General features: G+C 30.7%; 1 protein-coding gene across 1 annotated transcript; it reads right to left on the minus strand.

The window, feature by feature from the left end:
* Positions 1-3,114: 3,114 nt before the first annotated feature.
* On the minus strand, positions 3,115-6,470 carry LOC139844650 (UPF0664 stress-induced protein C29B12.11c-like). The gene is made up of 5 exons (XM_071834880.1): positions 6,176-6,470; positions 5,953-6,064; positions 3,636-3,707; positions 3,334-3,545; positions 3,115-3,214 (listed from the first exon to the last, which is right to left on the minus strand). The coding sequence occupies exons 1-5, from the start codon at positions 6,283-6,285 to the stop codon at positions 3,130-3,132; spliced, it is 591 nt and encodes a 196-aa protein (XP_071690981.1). The 5' UTR covers positions 6,286-6,470; the 3' UTR covers positions 3,115-3,129.
* Between the last annotated feature and the right edge of the window lie 12,480 nt (positions 6,471-18,950).

Consider the following 18,950-nt stretch of genomic DNA (forward strand, 5'->3'; position numbering starts at 1 on the left):
ATCAATTTCAAAGTCCATTTTCAACCTTGGAATGGACACCAAAAAATAGACACGAATGCTTTGTGCTCTTTTTTTTTTTTTTTTTTTGAACGGCGATTTTTTTGGCATCAGTAAATCATTTCTTTCAACGACCCTCATCATTTGCACGTAACACACACGTTCGGGTGGAAACCCGAACCCGATCGACGGTACCCGAGAACACATCCATTCGGGCAGTGGTTCCGGGGAGGGGTCCGTGAACGAATCCGGTAAAACCTCCCTATAGGGTCAATATATACCACCATTATTGGTGTTCAATTGGTTTAAAGAAAATCATGTCATCTCTAAGGATCGAACCCATGACTTCTCCCTATCCCATGACACAAAGTACATGGGGGAACCGTTGGGCTATGCCCGCAAGTTCTTAGTGAATGCTTTGTGCTCTTAGTGAACATAATGCATATAAATTAACCAGCTGACCATGTTACAATTATCTGCAATTACATTACAATTTTAAAACCAGAAACATGCATGTACAGATGTACTAACATGATCTGATACAACTCGTTGTATTACAGCAACTTGGAGGTTCCAGACCCTATTTCAGCCTCTAGTGTGCCATATATATATATATATATATATATATATATATATATATATATATATATATATATATATATATATATATATATATATATATATATATATATGTAAATAATACTCCGTAAATAATGAACAAATGATAAACAAAACTTCTTACATAAAATCCACACTGAAAGCTCAAGAATTTATGGTTTTATGTATTCAAGAATGGTTCAAGTTCATGTAGTTTTGCTGGCTATGGCTTAAAAAAGATCACAAAGATAACGAATTTATACCATGAAAAATCAGAAAACAAAAATAAACACAAATAAGAAAAAGTACATCTATAAAAATTGGCCAATACATGAAAATTAAATGGATACATTATCTTTCAAATAAGTCATATTGTATTTAATAGTTTGTTTTGAAAACAAGAAATTTCAAAACAAGAAATGACCGGGTCAAGACCATGTCCTGACTGGGATTGTAAACCAGGTCATGACCGAGATATGACCTTGTCGTGAACTAGATGGCAAAACGGAAACGAAAATCCAAAGTTTTGCGGCTTGTTTTTGGCGATCCCGATCATGACATAAAATCATTGGTTACGACTTTCATTTCTTGGTCATCAGGCCCGGTTTTAGGGGTGTTCTACATATGCGCACATGCCCCAAGTTTATATGGGGCCAAAAAATAAACTTCTTAATTTGGAATTGACCTAATTCAATATCTAGGAATTATGGAACAAAGTGTGTATATGGGCCCAAAAACAACATCTGAATACGGGACAAGCTGAATTCATACGAGAGTATATTATTTACGTATTGAATAGTATATGTGTACTTGTTTTGAGTAATAACATGTATTTATTATTATTTTACTTGTATTTGTTTTCCTATTATCAAACTTTTTACTTCCTCTGTCCCATATTTATCGTCCATTATTTCTTTTTGGTATGTCCCAAATTAATCTACTTCTGTAAATGGAAAATAATAATGTGATAAAGTTTTTTTGTGACCCTACTTTATATATGTAAGACAAAATGATAACTAAAAAGTAAGGGGTAAGATTGGAAAGCTAAAAAAAAATACATGTGTCAGGTACTTTTTTTTAAATTGTGTTTTTTGTCTGAAGACAATAGATTTGAGACGAATGGAATATTAGTTAAAGAGTATTTTACTTGTACATGTGTTTACTATTAACATTTGTAATGTCAACGCATTTTATTGCAAGTATAAGTAGCTACGTATATAATTTTATTAATTATTTAACTTATTTTTTTATGTATACAAAATTTTAATATATAAAATGTCTATCTTTTACTTATTATTGAACATGGCCTATAAAATTGATAAAACCGCCGTGTTGGTCATGATTAATTTGTTGGTCGCGATTTAATTTCCACGTTTATAACCGGGATTGTAATCCATGAACTGCAAATTTACCTATTGCATGCGATTTATAGGGGTATTTTCTAAAGAAAAAACTTGAGACAAATTGTTACATATTCTCAAAAGTGAAATTTTTCAAATTTTTACGAACGTTACCCAAAGTAAATGCATGATGAATCGTTGTATTGTATTTCCCAAAACCAAGTCAGTGGGCTTCCTTCTCATACATACTTACAGGTTCACGGGTTTCATTTTCAGCCAGCCTAGGCGTCCTTTTCAATTTAAAACACACGTTTGGGCTTAACATAACACTAGCTAGCTTGGCCCAAAAATATGGACATCTACAAAACAACTATAAATCATAATCTCCTTTACGCTTAAACAATTGACTTAAAATTTCCTTAACGTTGGTTATTCGAATTTTGGTTAAAGATAATATAATAAACTTGATCAAATTCCCTTTTCATATTTGATAGTAGACAATTTATTTGGACAAACAAATTGAAACTTTATAATTTGAATAGTATTTTTTAGAAAAAGATTTAACTAGTGAAGTCAAGTCCTTATTACCACACCTACATTCACCACCGAATAAAAATCTTTTGGATTATGAAATTGTAATTATAATGTTTTATTAATAATATTAACATATAAATAACTGTGTTTATAAATGGGTAAACGGGTAAACCCGATTACCCAAACATTGTCTATTACTGCATATGTATTGTGGCGCTGTTGCCCGTTTTTAATTAGTCCATCCATATCGTGCCAGTTTCACATCATTCTATTTTGTCCAGCAGGAACTTTTTTACTTCCTATGAAAAGGGATTTTTCGAGGCTATTACCCATTTGACGAAGTTTTGGCTAAACTTTCGGATCTGACCCGTTTCATATTCAAAAAAGGGACCAAACCAGAAATAGAGCTCTACCACAATCGAACAAAGTCACATGGACCATTTAACATGACTTGAAAGCAGAGTTTTATATGATACTTTACTATTTACTCCAGTATTTACTATAAGTTATGTTTAGATTTACCAGAACAAGTTAGAACAAAATAACACATATACTGTACAGATGTTTACACCGTAAAGTCGTAATCGTTAAAAAGGGTAAGCCCTTGTAGTACATAGATTCATCATAGTGCACTGATCACTAATCGTGTCGATCGTTCCGATCAAGAATGGTAAGTCTCGCGTCTATGTTCTTCTGGAGCTGGCTGTTGCAGATAGATCTTAGTTGGATCACTTGGATCAACATATCTGCTCAACAAAAGAAACCGAAACACAACCTTAATCAACCAATGTACGGGTCGTAATTACCACCAATACACACATACTAAAACAAATTGAAAAAAAAAAAAAAAAAAATGATAACTTACGCGCAGTTCATTACTTCATCTACTGGAGTTTGGGCAGCCCTTAAAGGATCAAAATGGGTTGCATTTGAAGAAACATATTCTTGATTATATTGTCTCACAAATTTTATCATGTTGAAAAACAAAGGCACAAATGTCCCACAACCGCCATGTTTGAACAAAATCTTGAAAGAGTGAGCAGGATACATATCTCTGTTCTGCCCATATGGAACTACCTGCAGTTTAATTAACATAAACCCATAAGATAACACACTAATAACTAATCTAATATACAAAACAAAAAACATCCTTTATGTTTTACTTACAGGGTCCACAACTCCTGTTATATTGTTGCAGTGAAAAACCGGTTGATGAAATTTTTCGCCGTGCACATAGAGCTGCAGGAATAACCGACATACGAGAAAAAGAAAACACACTCATTTATAATTCATCTAAAACAAAAAGTATTCATGTGACTAACTATTTATGCTTAAATATACGCATTGGTTCAACATTGACTAACAAGCATGTAATAAGTTTTGTACATGTTCATAGCAACAAGTCATATATTTGACATGATGGCTGCAATTTATTAAATTTACATTTGTCATGTTGACTAGATTATTTGTCTGTTTACAATTTTATTGAAGCTCGGCGAAAATGTTGAACTCAATTTTAAACGACTTTCGAGATTATACGCTTCAATTTAAGTAAACCGTTAGAAATGAGTTTATTGTTTTCTCATATTACAATAAGCCCGAAAGACCATTTGTTATCGAATGTTCACATCAGAAGTTTAACATCCACAATGCCTGAACGCCCCTAACGCAGCATCAGACCTCACGCCCAAGGGGCGTCAGTTGGATTTTTAACGGAAAAAAAAAAACGCGTCAGGGGTTGGTGGCGGTTTTTGATTGGTCCAAAAATATATCCGTTATTTAACGGGTATATTTCAAATATTTGTTTTTTTTTATATTTTAATTACTAAACTTTTTTCCTATATAAACCCATCAAACCTCATCTTTTTTAACACATCAAACTCTCTATTTTCTCCCATTTTAACACTTTTATTCAAATTTTTTTATATAACTAGATGAGCATATTTGGAACCTTCCGCCCACATTTCACACTACAAACTAGTTTATTTTACAATTTAATTTATGTAATGGTTACATTTTAAGTATTGTTGAATTATATTAATTTATGTAATGGTTGAATTTTATGAAATATTATTATTGTGATGTTTTTTATATTTTATATGCATTTTATTTTATAAAATAACTTTGTCTTTATATTTAATATAAAATAAAAAAGAAAAAATAAAACTGGTAGGACTCACAATTGGATGACACAGAAAAGGGGCGTCAGGGTTATTTTGTGTCAGAAACTGACATATGTCACATCACAGGCAGATTGCACTTTTTGGCCAAAAAGTGAACAATCTGTCTGTGACGTCACAGACAGGGTTATTCATGGTCTAATTAGTTTTTTCTCTCTTTCATTATACATACGCATATTTGTGGGACGTACATCCACAAACATCACCCCAAAATAAATCAGAAGCTCTATATTATTTCAAGTTGTTTAAAGCACAAATTGAAAAGGAGGTTGGGATGTTATTGAAGTGTCTAAGGACCAATAGGGGTGGTGAATTTAACTCCACTGAATTCGATGATTACTTCAAAAATCATGGAGTTAAACGGCAACTAACAACACTGTACACCACTCAACAAAATAGGGTGGCCGAATGCAAGAATCGTACAGTGATGAATTTGGTTCGGTCAATGCTAGTTATGAAAAATGTGCCAAAGTCATTTTGGGCAGAAGCCGTAAGGTGTACAATACACATCTTAAATCGGTCTCAAACATTAGCAGTCAAGAATATGACACCCGAGGAACCATGGAATGGAAGAAAACCATCGGTTGACTACTTTAGAGTCTTTGGTTGTATCGGGTACGTTGACATTCCAGATCAAAAAAGGATGTATGGCTAGTCCAACTCAATTACATTATGGAATGGCTGAGACTTTTTTTTTTTTAATTACTATCTAACCACTCAAACGTTCATGTTAGTGGTGGCTTTATTTTCGATATTTTCAGTTCACGTGTCGCTCTTTATATAGCTTGTTTTATCATTAATAAAGGCAGAGAGCTTAAGCCAATTGTGACTGTTTTGATACAATCACTCCTGACTATGATGCCGTGACAGGCTGCGATATCAGCTCCATGTTCTCTCAATTTCTTACAGATTCAATGTCATTCATGACATACTTTTTCACCATCACATGAAGCCACCAAATTAAACAAATAAACCAATGTGCTCATGCCAAAAGTACAATCCATTTATTCCAAAAATTCCATCCTCACTTATGCTATTTCAAGATAAATGTGAGGGCCAGATTTGAGGGTGAACTCAGGGCGAGGACACTGCCATTGGTGTCCTCGAGAGGGCGGACTAACGGCGCATTCAAGACACAACTATGGGAGTGGTCTAATACCTCGCAAAAACTTTCCATAACCTCATAAGTTCACAATCACCGTTACAAATTGTCTAAGACGGAAAATTAAACTCACTACGTAGTAGTAGATAAAAAAAATATGACCTAGACTACATAAAAGTGAAAAAAGAAAGGTTTCTCGTACCAAGGGCATATCGAAAGCCGTAAAGACCTGTGTAGGCTTATCAGCAACAAAAACAAGACGAACATTTGACAAATAGAGCACACCCTTTGCTTTTATAATTCCTCCACGAGCCCTGAAATTAATATTAAACCACCATTAAATTATGTTTCGTTTTAATTTAACTAGACGTTTAATAATTGTAATTAAAATTAAATAAATTGAGAAGGATTGGTGAGATATATACCCATGGATATTGTTGATCTCAAACTCAATTCCATCTCGAATTAAAACAAACATCTCGTTAATGAATGCAACAGGCATCCCGTTAGCGTATAGATGCGGGTTTAACGCCATGATTAGGATATGTTTAGATCAAAAACCTCCTTGGAATCCTTAGATTAAAGTTTTATAATTGAATTTTTTCCTAGATGTTGGATTCCAACAACAAATTTTATCAGTTAACCGGTTTTAAAGTATCAAATTACAAACAATTTTTTTTGGAAGAATCAATTGTGAGTTTGATTTAGTAGTACTAAATATAGATTCTGATTCATCCGATATCTACGACACTCCAGAAGTTTCAAGAATGAACGATTTGAAGGGATTACGTTTTCATGCATCTTTTTTTGTAAGATAATTGATATTAACTTTAAAAATGTATTTACTACCTCCTCCTACATCTATAGTCTAATATTTCATTTTAGAATTTACCAAATTACTTGTCCACTTCCATAAATAGAAAAGAATAAAAAGATTAAGTTAACCTTAATGTATGTGGATAGGATTAAAGAATGAAAAAAAAATAAGGATAAAACTGAAAAGTAAAGTAATTTTACGAAATTTTCTTAAACTGTGTATTTTTTGTCTAGTGACAATTAAATTGGGACGGAGAGAGTAATTTTTTGACCGTATAGTACTAATATTCATCAAAAAAAAAAAGGTACAAAACTTATATAACCGGTGTTAAGAAGGCCGGTTTGATGATGTGCGGCACGTCGACCGCAAACGAAGGATAGCCAGGCCCCGTTCATCTTCGACGCAAGAGCGCTCGATCAGTGAGCTATTACGCACTCTTTCAAGGGTAAAAGTATATCGAACTCATATGAAGTTTTACCCTCACAATCAGGCGTCGCACCTTAGTAAGCTTTCAGGAAAGCCAGTGTGCTTTTTCACGACATGCTCTGGTCCCGCTTCTTTTTTCCAGTTCTGAAACAACTTGGGCCTCTCTTTCCTTACTTGGATACGACTATTCCAACAGTTAGACTTTCTTTGATTGATACGGATTTTATAATGGCTGTGGTACGGAAAATACCGGGCCAGGCCGAGCCAGAAAGGCTTTGATGACTCAAGGTCTTATAATTTGGATATGCTATTTTGGGGTCAATCTATTCCCAGTGGGGAAACTTACTTCCGAGAGAACACCCAATCTTCCAGCTCTCAAGCAGTTCAGAAGATTCCTTCTTTCGGTAACATATACCGAGATAGGCCCCATAACTTCTGGGGAAGGGGTGCCTCCTCACAAAGGAATACCCATATTAGGTGGATCATGATGCAGCCATCAAATCGATGTTGGTAGTAATGGAACTTGAGTTTTATTACCGGGTGACCAGATCGTCAATTTGTAGAACATAAAAGAAACATAAAATTGTGGCGAAAAACGATAAACATCAAAGGTGTGTTTTACATATTAAAATAACATCATCACTTAACACTTAGCAATCATCAACTCAAAATAAACATAAAATAGTCAATTAATGAACAATGCACAAATATTAATGCAGTTCGATGACCTTTAAGATTTTTAAATTCATTGATAACATACAAATAGTAACACCAATGAGCATAAAATTAATTACCTCAGACTACAAACACATTCACTACTACAAAAATCGCCATTAAGACGTGTTAAAAAAGCTTTTTAGACGTGTTTTGCAACACGTCTAGATGTGACAGCTCTAATTGGTCGAGGTCAATTAGAGCGGTTCAAGGAACCGGTCTTAAAACTCTCAATTAGACGTGGTGAATTCTAGCCAGGGAGAAGTCAAGTTTATTTGCAATTAGACGTGTTCCGTTAGCTCATTTAGACGTGTTTCGTTAATTGCAATTAGACGTGTTCCATATCAGTTAGACGTGTTTTTATATAAAAATTAGACGTGTTCTGTTAGTATAAATTAGAGGTGTTCCGGTAGTGATTAACTCTGGTTAAAATCTCAAATATTTCAAATAATACCCTCCAAATATTTTGCCAGTGCCAAATATATATACCGAAATCAATAAAACAAATTAAATTTATTACAAAACCAAACTATATATATGTATATAAATATCTTTAAAGTATTTACATAAAAAATCATAAATCTAATTTACATTTACATGCACATAACGGGAAACTCTAAACTAAAAAACTTATATAAGCTGGTTCTTGGAGTACCCAATCAAAGGAACAACAGGTACACCAAAATCAGTAGGAACAGCAGGTACACCAAAATCAGTAGACACTTGGGAAGTCTGATATCCTTGAAGATTATTACGATCATAGAATATTTCTAACCACAACCAGTCTAAAAGAGATAACCAGCATATTGAGCATTTATTTGTACCTGATATGTAGATATATATTATTTCATAAGCAAATGAGCATTTAATCAGCATTTCTATGATAAGATATATAATATTAGAGTTGAGTAACATAGAACAACAAATCCCTATATCAAAGTGAAGAGAAAAATCTGACTTGTTCGATTTCAGAAACCGGTAAAAAAACATTGTCGTTCATCAGGCCTGCCGGTAAAGAAAAACGCCATTTTAAAATACACAAAATAAAGTGCCTACAACTAAGAGAAGGGCAAAAAAGCATCAATGATAAACAGCTCATCTCAGAGGCAACAATAAAAACTAAAAAAAAACATGAAAAAAATAACGAATAAGAAACATACCATCACCAACCGAAAATGCATCCGTACACCAACATATATGCCACATGTGAAATTCAAAATCGATGACACTACAAATGTAACAACCCGGAAATTTCCGACCAAATTTAAACTTTAATCTTTATATATTCCCGACACGATAAGCAAAGTTTGTAAGTTGAATCTCAAGAATTTTAAACTGTGTTCATACATTCATTTAACCTCGACCAAATTGCGATGATTCACGAACAATTGTTGTAAATGAAAATATATATAAATATAGATTTATATAATAATTTAATACAAATTAAATCATCAGAGTTAAATATGTAATAATATATATTCAAGATAAAAGATTGTATTAAATAGAATCTATATATATATAAATATGATTTCTATGTATAATTATTATTATATGTATATAGTGAAATGTTATATATAAAATTTGTAAATATTAAATATTCAAAGTATGTTATTATATAATAAATATTATATAATTAATAAATAGAATATAATTAGTAAAATGTAATAATAATATATTAAATTTAATTACAAGTAAAATATAGTTGTATAGTAATATTATCATTACATCATTATTATTAGTAGTATTAATATTAATATTAGTATTATTAATATTAATATTATCATTGTTATAATTATAATTGAAAGATTATAATTATTAAAATAAAGATTTTAATTATAAAAGTTAAGAATGATATAAATTGTAATTATTATTAATGCTATTATTATTAATATTATTACTTTTTATTAACATCAAAAATCATTTTTATAATTATAGTTATTATTATTATATTAAAATTTATTATCATTAATAATATCATTATCATTATAAATTATAATTATTATTTTGGTTAATAATATTATTATTACTAATTCTATTATGATTGTTATTAGTGTTTTGATTATTTCTGATATTATTAATTATCTATAGGTATTATTATTTATATATTTATTATTAATATTAAATATAAATTATATATATATATATATATATATATATATATATATATATATATATATATATATATATATATATATATATATATATATATATAATCACGAGCTTATATAGTTTTCCTGTCTTCTTCCAATTTTTTCTTCGGAACTATTTCTTTGTTGACCTGTGAATTACAACAATACAAACTCCGTGATTAACTAGTGTTCTGTTGCAATTATCAATTCACTCTAATTAATACAAACTACATTTATCGAAATCAAAAACCCAAAATTGCTGAAGAAGAAGTCGTCCTCTGTTCAGGTCACTTTTAAACCAAAACCCAAATTAGAATCAATTCTCACAATCTAAGAATATTGGAGTGTTAGGAATCACGTATTTAAACTATCTGTAAGTTTTTGGTTTTCAATTCCTTCTAGTAATGTTGAATTTCGAAGTCAAAGTTTATTTATAAAAAGTCAACTAAATTGTTCATCTTAAAATTCGAATTCCGTTTGATGTTTCAGATTCAATTGTGTATTTAAAAAGTTTCCAGTAATCATTTACAGCATATTTCATGTTTTAATTATAACCTAAAACCATCTAAAATTTAAAATCTAATTTAGAGTTTTAGTGTTCTTGGTTCAATTATTCAAAAACTAGAATTCGAACTCAATTGTAAAAAGTAATAATGTAGTGTTGTTAGGAATCTCGCACTAAAACTTTCTGCAAAGTCTCAAATCCCAATTCCTAATAACGAACCCAAATTATGGAGTCAAAGTTTAAAATTTAAAAAGTCAACTTTTGTTCTTCAATCAAATTCGAAAGTGTTTTAATGTTTCTGTTAAAATTGATGATTCGGAAGGATTATATAAACAATTTAGAACTTAGTTTGTGTAGAAATCTTTGTCTAAAACGAACTCGAAAGTGAAAACAATAATTTTTTTTCCTTTCACAGCTCGTCGAACAGCTTATATATATATATATATATATATATATATATATATATATATATATATATATATATATATATATATATATATATATATATATATATATATATATATATATATATTTTCTTTTCATATCTATTATTTGATATTTGATATAACAATTATTAATTATTTTTCGTTCAATGTTACACCAAATAACAATTAAAGTCATAACTTGAATTGGATCAATTCATTTATGCTGTGAGAAGAAGAAGCAAAAGGATTACAGTGGAATATGGTTTAAATATATTTAGGTTGAGGATAATATCAGAAAAATGCACATGGACGGATGGTTGAGCATGAGTACGGGTATACGTGAGGTTGCGGGTTCGAGTCTCACCAGGGACATTTTTTTTAGACAAAGTTTTGAAAGGGTTCGTGAATCCGAGGCCAACCCTGCATTGTCCAATATAGTCATATCTATTTTTACTACAAAATACATTAGGTGAGTTTCATTTGCCTTTTTACCCTTTATATTTTTGGGACTGAGAATACATGCGCTGCTTTTATAAATGCTTTACGAAATAGACACAAGTAATCGAAACTACATTATATGGTTGAATGATCGAAGCCGAATATGCCCCTTTTTACTTGGTAACCTAAGAATTAGTAAACCGATCTACTAATTGACGCGAATCCTAAAGATAGATCTATTGGGCCTAACGAACCCCATCCAAAGTACCGAATGCTTTAGTACTTCGATGTTGTTTTTATCATGTCCGAAGGATTTTCCGGAATGATAGGGGATATTCTTATATGCATCTTGTTAATGTCGGTTACCAGGTGTTCAATCCATATGAATGATTTTTGTCTCTATGCATGGGACGTATATTTATGAGAACTGAAAATGAAAATATTGTGGTCTATTAAAATGATGGAAATGATTATTTATGTTAAACTAATGAACTCACCAACTTTTTGGTTGACACTTGAAAGCATGTTTATTCTCGGGTAAGAAAGAAATCTTCCGCTGTGCATTTGCTCATCTTAGATATATTACTTGGAGTCATTCATGACATATTTCAAAAGACGTTGCATTCGAGTCATTGAGTTCGTCAAGAATATTATCAAGTCATTTATAGTTGAATATATTATGAAATAGTATGCATGCCGTCAACTTTCGATGTAATGAAAGTTTGTCTTTTAAAAACGAATGCAATGTTTGTAAAATGTATCACATAGAGGTCAAGTACCTCGCGATGTAATCAACTATTGTGAATCGTTTATAATCGATATGGACTTCCTCCAGATGGATTAGGACGGGTCATGAAAGTTGGTATCAGAGCGGTGGTCTTAGCGAACCAGGTCTGCATTAGTGTGTCTAACTGATAAGTCGTTAGGATGCATTAGTGAGTCTGGACTTCGACCGTGTCTGCATATTAAAAGTTTTGCTTATCGTTAGTGTCGAAAATTATTTGCTTGTCATCCTTAAGTCTAGACACATCTTACTGCCTCTATTGTATAGACAGTGTATAGATAAATTCATATCTTAGCATATCTGTTACTGTAGACTTTGCCTGACAACTTCCATAGATTCCTCCGTAACTTATGGGATTTTAGTATTATATATGCATATGTAAATTTTGTATTGCAGGGTACTAATCTACATCCTATAATCTATTTCTTATCGAAAATCCTTCATCTGATCGTACGAGATGAATCCCTCAACCAGTTCGAGTCCCTCAGATTCCGATAACTATTCTGATAGTTATTCCGACAGCTATTCCGATATGGATTTCCACTCGAACTCCGAAAGCAGTATAACCAGAATGAATCAAACAATCAGTCATCCCCAATTCAGCCGATGGGTTCGTAGTCGACTTAATCAATGGAGACACGAAGAAGGCGATCCCTTCCACCAACCAAAGTCACCTCTTGGTGAAAGACCCGAAGCACTTACCGACGAACCTGTCCGAAACACTATTTTCGCCCTCATTTCCAGAATAGCTTGAAACGATTACGTAATATCTACAGTTCTAGATCTTTTTCATCCGCACGTCCGAACCGACAATCATCCCGGAATAATATAAGAAATCAACAAGCTTCGCGCCCGAGTTGTAGCCTTGGAAAATATGGTGCAAAACGTACCAGCTTCAGCAATATCACCGGCACCAACAGTACCATTAGTAACCGCACCAGTACCATCAACAATCCATGCCTCAACATCTCATTCTATACTTCAAAGTATAATCCTAGTTCTACGTATCGTTCTACATCATTTATCTTCGTTCGATATGGTGATTATGTAATCTCTAATGTTTTAGAGATTATATATTCTTGTTCTAACGGTAAATTAAATGAGTTTAATATCATATTGACTCATTAAATCTATGATTTCATCTGAAGAAAATATATATGTATATATATTTTCATAAAGATTGTAATTAAAATTCTTTCGTACAAACTGTTAATGGTGAAAATATTTTAACGGGTAGGTAATACCCGAGGAATATTTAGATTTCACATTAATAAGTTACACTGTACATTCTTCGAATCTGATTCAATGATCATTTACTATCCTACTTACATCCACAGATATACGAATCCGTTCACCACAGAATAACCATTTTCATTCAATTTCATATTTAAATTTTGAACTATCAGAATCCAACAAGTGACATAATTAAGAAAACATTTGACAAAATAAAATTTGTTAGAAACAAACAAATTAACTATGAGAAATTTTGTTAAGAATACACGCTAACTGTTCCTAGCTAACTGTTCCTAGCTAACTTATTACATTTTATTTATCGCAGTTTATTTATCGCAATTTAATTATCGCAATTTTATTTATCGTCATTTAATTTCTGTTATTTACTTTACGCACTTTATTTATTGTCATTTAATTCCTGTTATTTATTTTACGCACTTTAAATATTAGGACACGTATACAAGGTTTTGACATATCATATCGACGCATCTATATATATTATTTGGAATAACCATAGACACTCTATATGCAGTAATGCTGGAGTTAGCTATACAGGGTTGAGGTTGATTCTACAATAATATATATAGTTTGAGTTGTGATCGAGTCTGAGACATGTACACGAGTCACGATACGTATTAATTAATTCGAATATTATACATTAAACTATATATGAATTATTGGACTGTTAACTGTGGACTATCGACTGTGGACTAATAACATTGGACAATTAAAATGAATTAAAATACTAATTATAACATATGAAACTAAACAATTCCTCAAGTTTGCCACTTGATTTCATCTTAAACCTCATTTATATCTTGACAATCACAATCTGCATTCAAACCTTTCATGATTCTTGAAAACACCTCAATCTAGATGATGAACCAACCGCACTTCATCTACGGAAGAAAAGATTGATGCATATAGTTATGCACCTGAAAACACTCGTAACCTGAGTAAACATTTAACACGTAGCTGTGTAAATTCCTTAGTGTTATTATTACCCAAAATAACTTGATAATCCCTTTCAAAGTAGCAAATTTTGTCACAGCTCCAGCAAATCAACTTCGACTTTTCGTTCGAAACAACCTTATTATAACTTTGATATATATGCGTGCTTTTTTATTGTTACCGGAGAACCTTTTATATTCCACCATATTACCAGCAGACGTACCAGCAACCTCGTTGCTTCTTGGCTTAAATCTCTCTGATAAATTATTATATTTATTCATTGAAACCCTATCATATACTCATCCGCATCTTGTAACGAGAACTGCCATACCAATTACCGGGAATCAGCAATCAGTACTTTGAAAACTCACAGCATAACTACATCAACAGTTATATGTATAACATTTGTCTCTTAGAATTATGATCTTTCATTCTGAAATTCTGAAAAGCACTCAGTCTACAAATTAATACTCTGAATGTTGAAAAAGCTGAATGAAGCAGCATAAACCGTAGACAACCGTAAACGACCTTAATCATCAGAAGTTTGATGATAAAGAATAGTATGTTGAAAAAGCTCAGAAAAGTTGGAACTGGAAAACGGATTGAGCTAACCACAAAGGAGACCAAGGATAAATACAAGGACCATACCCTATATTCAAAGAATCCAGGTAATTCTAGATCCGTTGAAATCTTTAGAGAATATCTTGCTCCGAAGTCATGTTAAAATCTTGCGAAAAAATTTTCTTCATCAACCTTCGAACTTGGAAATTCCAAAATATCATCATAAATATCTTCGATATTTCTGAGGATATTTTCATAAATATTCTTGTTCGAAATTATATACCTATTCGTGCTTCCTGTGTTTCGTTATATTGGAAACTTCTGTAAAATCTGAGTTTAATTTATGAATGAATTCTGGAGAAATGTAAAGAAATTGATGCATGAATTAGTTTAATATAATGACACTTGATCAACGTGATTATATTACAGTAATTCATGCCGAGTTTCTAATGGAACGTGATGATTCACAGATCCTAATGTCATCATGTACCATGTTACATAACTCTTTCATTCTGCTTAACTTCTGAACATATCAAGAAAATATATTCTTGATAATTCTATTCTCAGTGATTCTGGTAATTTGACACATCAAATCGTGCTATTACATTCCTTCTTGTTTAGAACATTAAGTTCGTTCGAAACTCCATACTTACGAATTCTGGATCGTTACTCGTTTTACTAAGGGTCGAGAAGATAATAAAAAGGCAAAGAGCTCCAAGATATAAGAGAAAATATAAAGCCCAATAACAACAATGAGGTTACAAACCGTAGATATTAATACGAATAGCAATATAAAGACACTGTAGAATTAAGAATAGTATCACCCCAAGGTAATAGTAGAAGTAAACAGATTTTTCTGGTGGAAGATTGAAAAGAAGGATGACAGAAATGATAATTAGGAAAAATATCAAGGATTAGAACAGGATTAAGCATTTTCACAATCTTTTGAATGTAGGAACTAAGAAAGAAAGTATAAGAATGGTGAGAATAATGGAACGGAAGAGTTTAATTTATAATAGAAATATTAGACAGAGTAATCGAGGCAGATCACCGTATTTAATTATAGAGATCTTAATTTCCTTACTCGCCGAAGAATCAAATCTTTTAGATTTCAAAGATTTTCTTTAAATCCCTTGAATTCCAGAATTCAACCCTCTACGTCAAAAGTTAAGACGCACCTTATTTTTTAAATTTAACCAGGACAACGTCAAAAGTTAAGACGAAACTATATTTATTCATTTCACTCTTTTGGGGATAGCTTCACTCGTACTCTTCACAAAATCAAATGATTTTATCCATATTACTCAATGATGATAAAACTCTAATCTTCAGCTTACATTCGTCATGAAAACATACGTATTGTCAGCCATGACCATCCCAATCAAATTTCGGGACGAAATTTCTTTAACGGGTAGGTACTGTGACAAGCCGAAAATTTTCGACCAAATTTAAACTTTAATCTTTATATATTCCCGACACGATAAGCAAAGTTTGTAAGTTGAATCTCAAGAATTTTAAACTGTGTTCATACATTCATTTAACCTCGACCAAATTGCGATGATTCACGAACAATTGTTGTAAATGAAAATATATATAAATATAGATTTATATAATAATTTAATACAAATTTAATCATCGGAGTTAAATATGTAACAATATATATTCAAGATAAAAGATTGTATTAAATAGAATCTATATATATAAATATGATTTCTATGTATAATTATTATTATATGTATATAGTGAAATGTTATATATAAAATTTGTAAATATTAAATATTCAAAGTATGTTATTATATAATAAATATTATATAATTAATAAATAGAATATAATTAGTAAAATGTAATAATAATATATTAAATTTAATTACAAGTAAAATATAGTTGTATAGTAATATTATCATTACATCATTATTATTAGTAGTATTAATATTAATATTAGTATTATTAATATTATCATTGTTATAATTATAATTGAAAGATTATAATTATTAAAATAAAGATTGTAATTATAAAAGTTAAGAATGATATAAATTGTAATCATTATTAATGCTATTATTATTAATATTATTACTTTTTATTAACATAAAAAATCATTGTTATAATTATAGTTATTATTATTATTATATTAAAATTTATTATCATTAATAATATCATTATCATTATAAATTATAATTATTATTTTGGTTAATAATATTATTATTACTAATTCTATTATGATTGTTATTAGTGTTTTGATTATTTCTGATATTATTAATTATCTATAGGTATTATTATTAATATTAAATATAAATTATATATATATATATATATATATATATATATATATATATATATATATATATATATATATATATATATATATATATAACATTTATACAAACGTGTGCACTATCTGATATATATATATATATATATATATATATATATATATATATATATATATATATATATATATATATATATATAATCACGAGCTTATATAGTTTTCCTGTCTTCTTCCAATTTTTTCTCCTGAACTATTTCTTTGTTGACCTGTGAATTACAACAATATAAACTCCGTGATTAACTAGTGTTCTGTTGCAATTATCAATTCACTCTAAATAATACAAACTACATTTTTCAAAATCAAAAAACCAAAATTGCTGAAAAAGAAGCCGTCCTCTGTTCAGGTCACTTTTAAACCAAAACCCAAATTAGAATCAATTCCTTCAATCTAAGAACACTGGAGTGTTAGGAATCACGTATTTAAACTATCTGTAAGTTTTCAGTTTTCAATTCCTTCTAGTAATGTTGAATTTCGAAGTCAAAGTTTATTTATAAAAAGTCAACTAAATTGTTCATGTTAAAATTCGAATTCCGTTTGATGTTTCAGATTCAATTGTGGATTAAAAAAGTTTCCAGTAATCATTTACAGCATATTTCATGTTTTAATTATAACCTAAAACCATCTAAAATTTAAAATCTAATTTAGAGTTTTAGTGTTCTTGGTTCAATTATTCAAAAACTAGAATTCGAACTCAATTGTAAAAAGTAATAATGTAGTGTTGTTAGGAATCTCGTACTAAAACTTTCTGCAAAGTCTCAAATCCCAATTCCTAATAACGAACCCAAATTATGGAGTCAAAGTTTAAAATTTAAAAAGTCAACTTTTGTTCTTCAATCAAATTCGAAATTGTTTTAATGTTTCTGTTAAAATTGATGATTCAGAAGGATTATATAAACAATTTAGAACTTAGTTCGTGTAGAAATCTTTGTCTAAAACGAACTCGAAAGTGAATTGGATCAAATAACAATTAAAGTCATAACTTGAATTGGATCAATTCATTTACACTGTGAGAAGAAGAAGCAAAAGGATTACAGTGGAATATGGTTTAAATATATTTAGGTTTAGGATAATATCAGAAAAATGCACATGGACGGATGGTTAAGCATGAGTACGGGTATACGTGAGGTTGCGGGTTCGAGTCTCACCAGGGACATTTTTTTTAGACAAAGTTTTGAAAGGGTTCGTGAATCCGAGGCCAACCATGCATTGTCCAATATAGTCATATGTATTTTTACTACAAAATACATTAGGTGAGTTTCATTTGCCTTTTTACCCTTTATATTTTTGGGACTGAGAATACATGCGCTGCTTTTATAAATGTTTTACGAAATAGACACAAGTAATCGAAACTACATTATATGGTTGAATGATCGAAGCCGAATATGCCCCTTTTTACTTGGTAACCTAAGAATTAGTAAACCGATCTACTAATTGACGCAAATCCTAAAGATAGATCTATTGGGCCTAACGAACCCCATCCAAAGTACCGGATGCTTTAGTACTTCGATGTTGTTTTTATCATGTCCGAAGGATTTCCCGGAATGATAGGGGATATTCTTATATGCATCTTGTTAATGTCGGTTACCAGGTGTTCAATCCATATGAATGATTTTCGTCTCTATGCATGGGACGTATATTTATGAGAACTGAAAATGAAAATCTCGTGGTCTATTAAAATGATGAAAATGATTATTTATGTTAAACTAATGAACTCACCAACCTTTTGGTTGACATTTGAAAGCATGTTTATTCTCAGGTACGAAAGAAATCTTCCGCTGTGCATTTGCTCATCTTAGAGATATTACTTGGAGTCATTCATGACATATTTCAAAAGACGTTGCATTCGAGTCATTGAGTTCGTCAAGAATATTATCAAGTCATTTATAGT

The sequence above is a fragment of the Rutidosis leptorrhynchoides genome, chromosome 4 (genome assembly GCF_046630445.1).
Source record: "Rutidosis leptorrhynchoides isolate AG116_Rl617_1_P2 chromosome 4, CSIRO_AGI_Rlap_v1, whole genome shotgun sequence".
Classification (NCBI taxonomy): Eukaryota; Viridiplantae; Streptophyta; class Magnoliopsida; order Asterales; family Asteraceae; genus Rutidosis; species Rutidosis leptorrhynchoides.

Excerpts from the sequence above, each read along its gene's own strand:
- LOC139844650 (XM_071834880.1), bottom strand. The coding sequence starts at position 6,285 with ATGGCGTTAAACCCGCATCTATACGCTAACGGGATGCCTGTTGCATTC. Across the intron at positions 6,065-6,175 it reads GAGATCAACAATATCCATGG|GGCTCGTGGAGGAATTATAA; the intron begins GTATATATCTCA and ends TATTAATTTCAG. Across the intron at positions 3,546-3,635 it reads TAACAGGAGTTGTGGACCCT|GTAGTTCCATATGGGCAGAA; the intron begins GTAAGTAAAACA and ends ATTAAACTGCAG.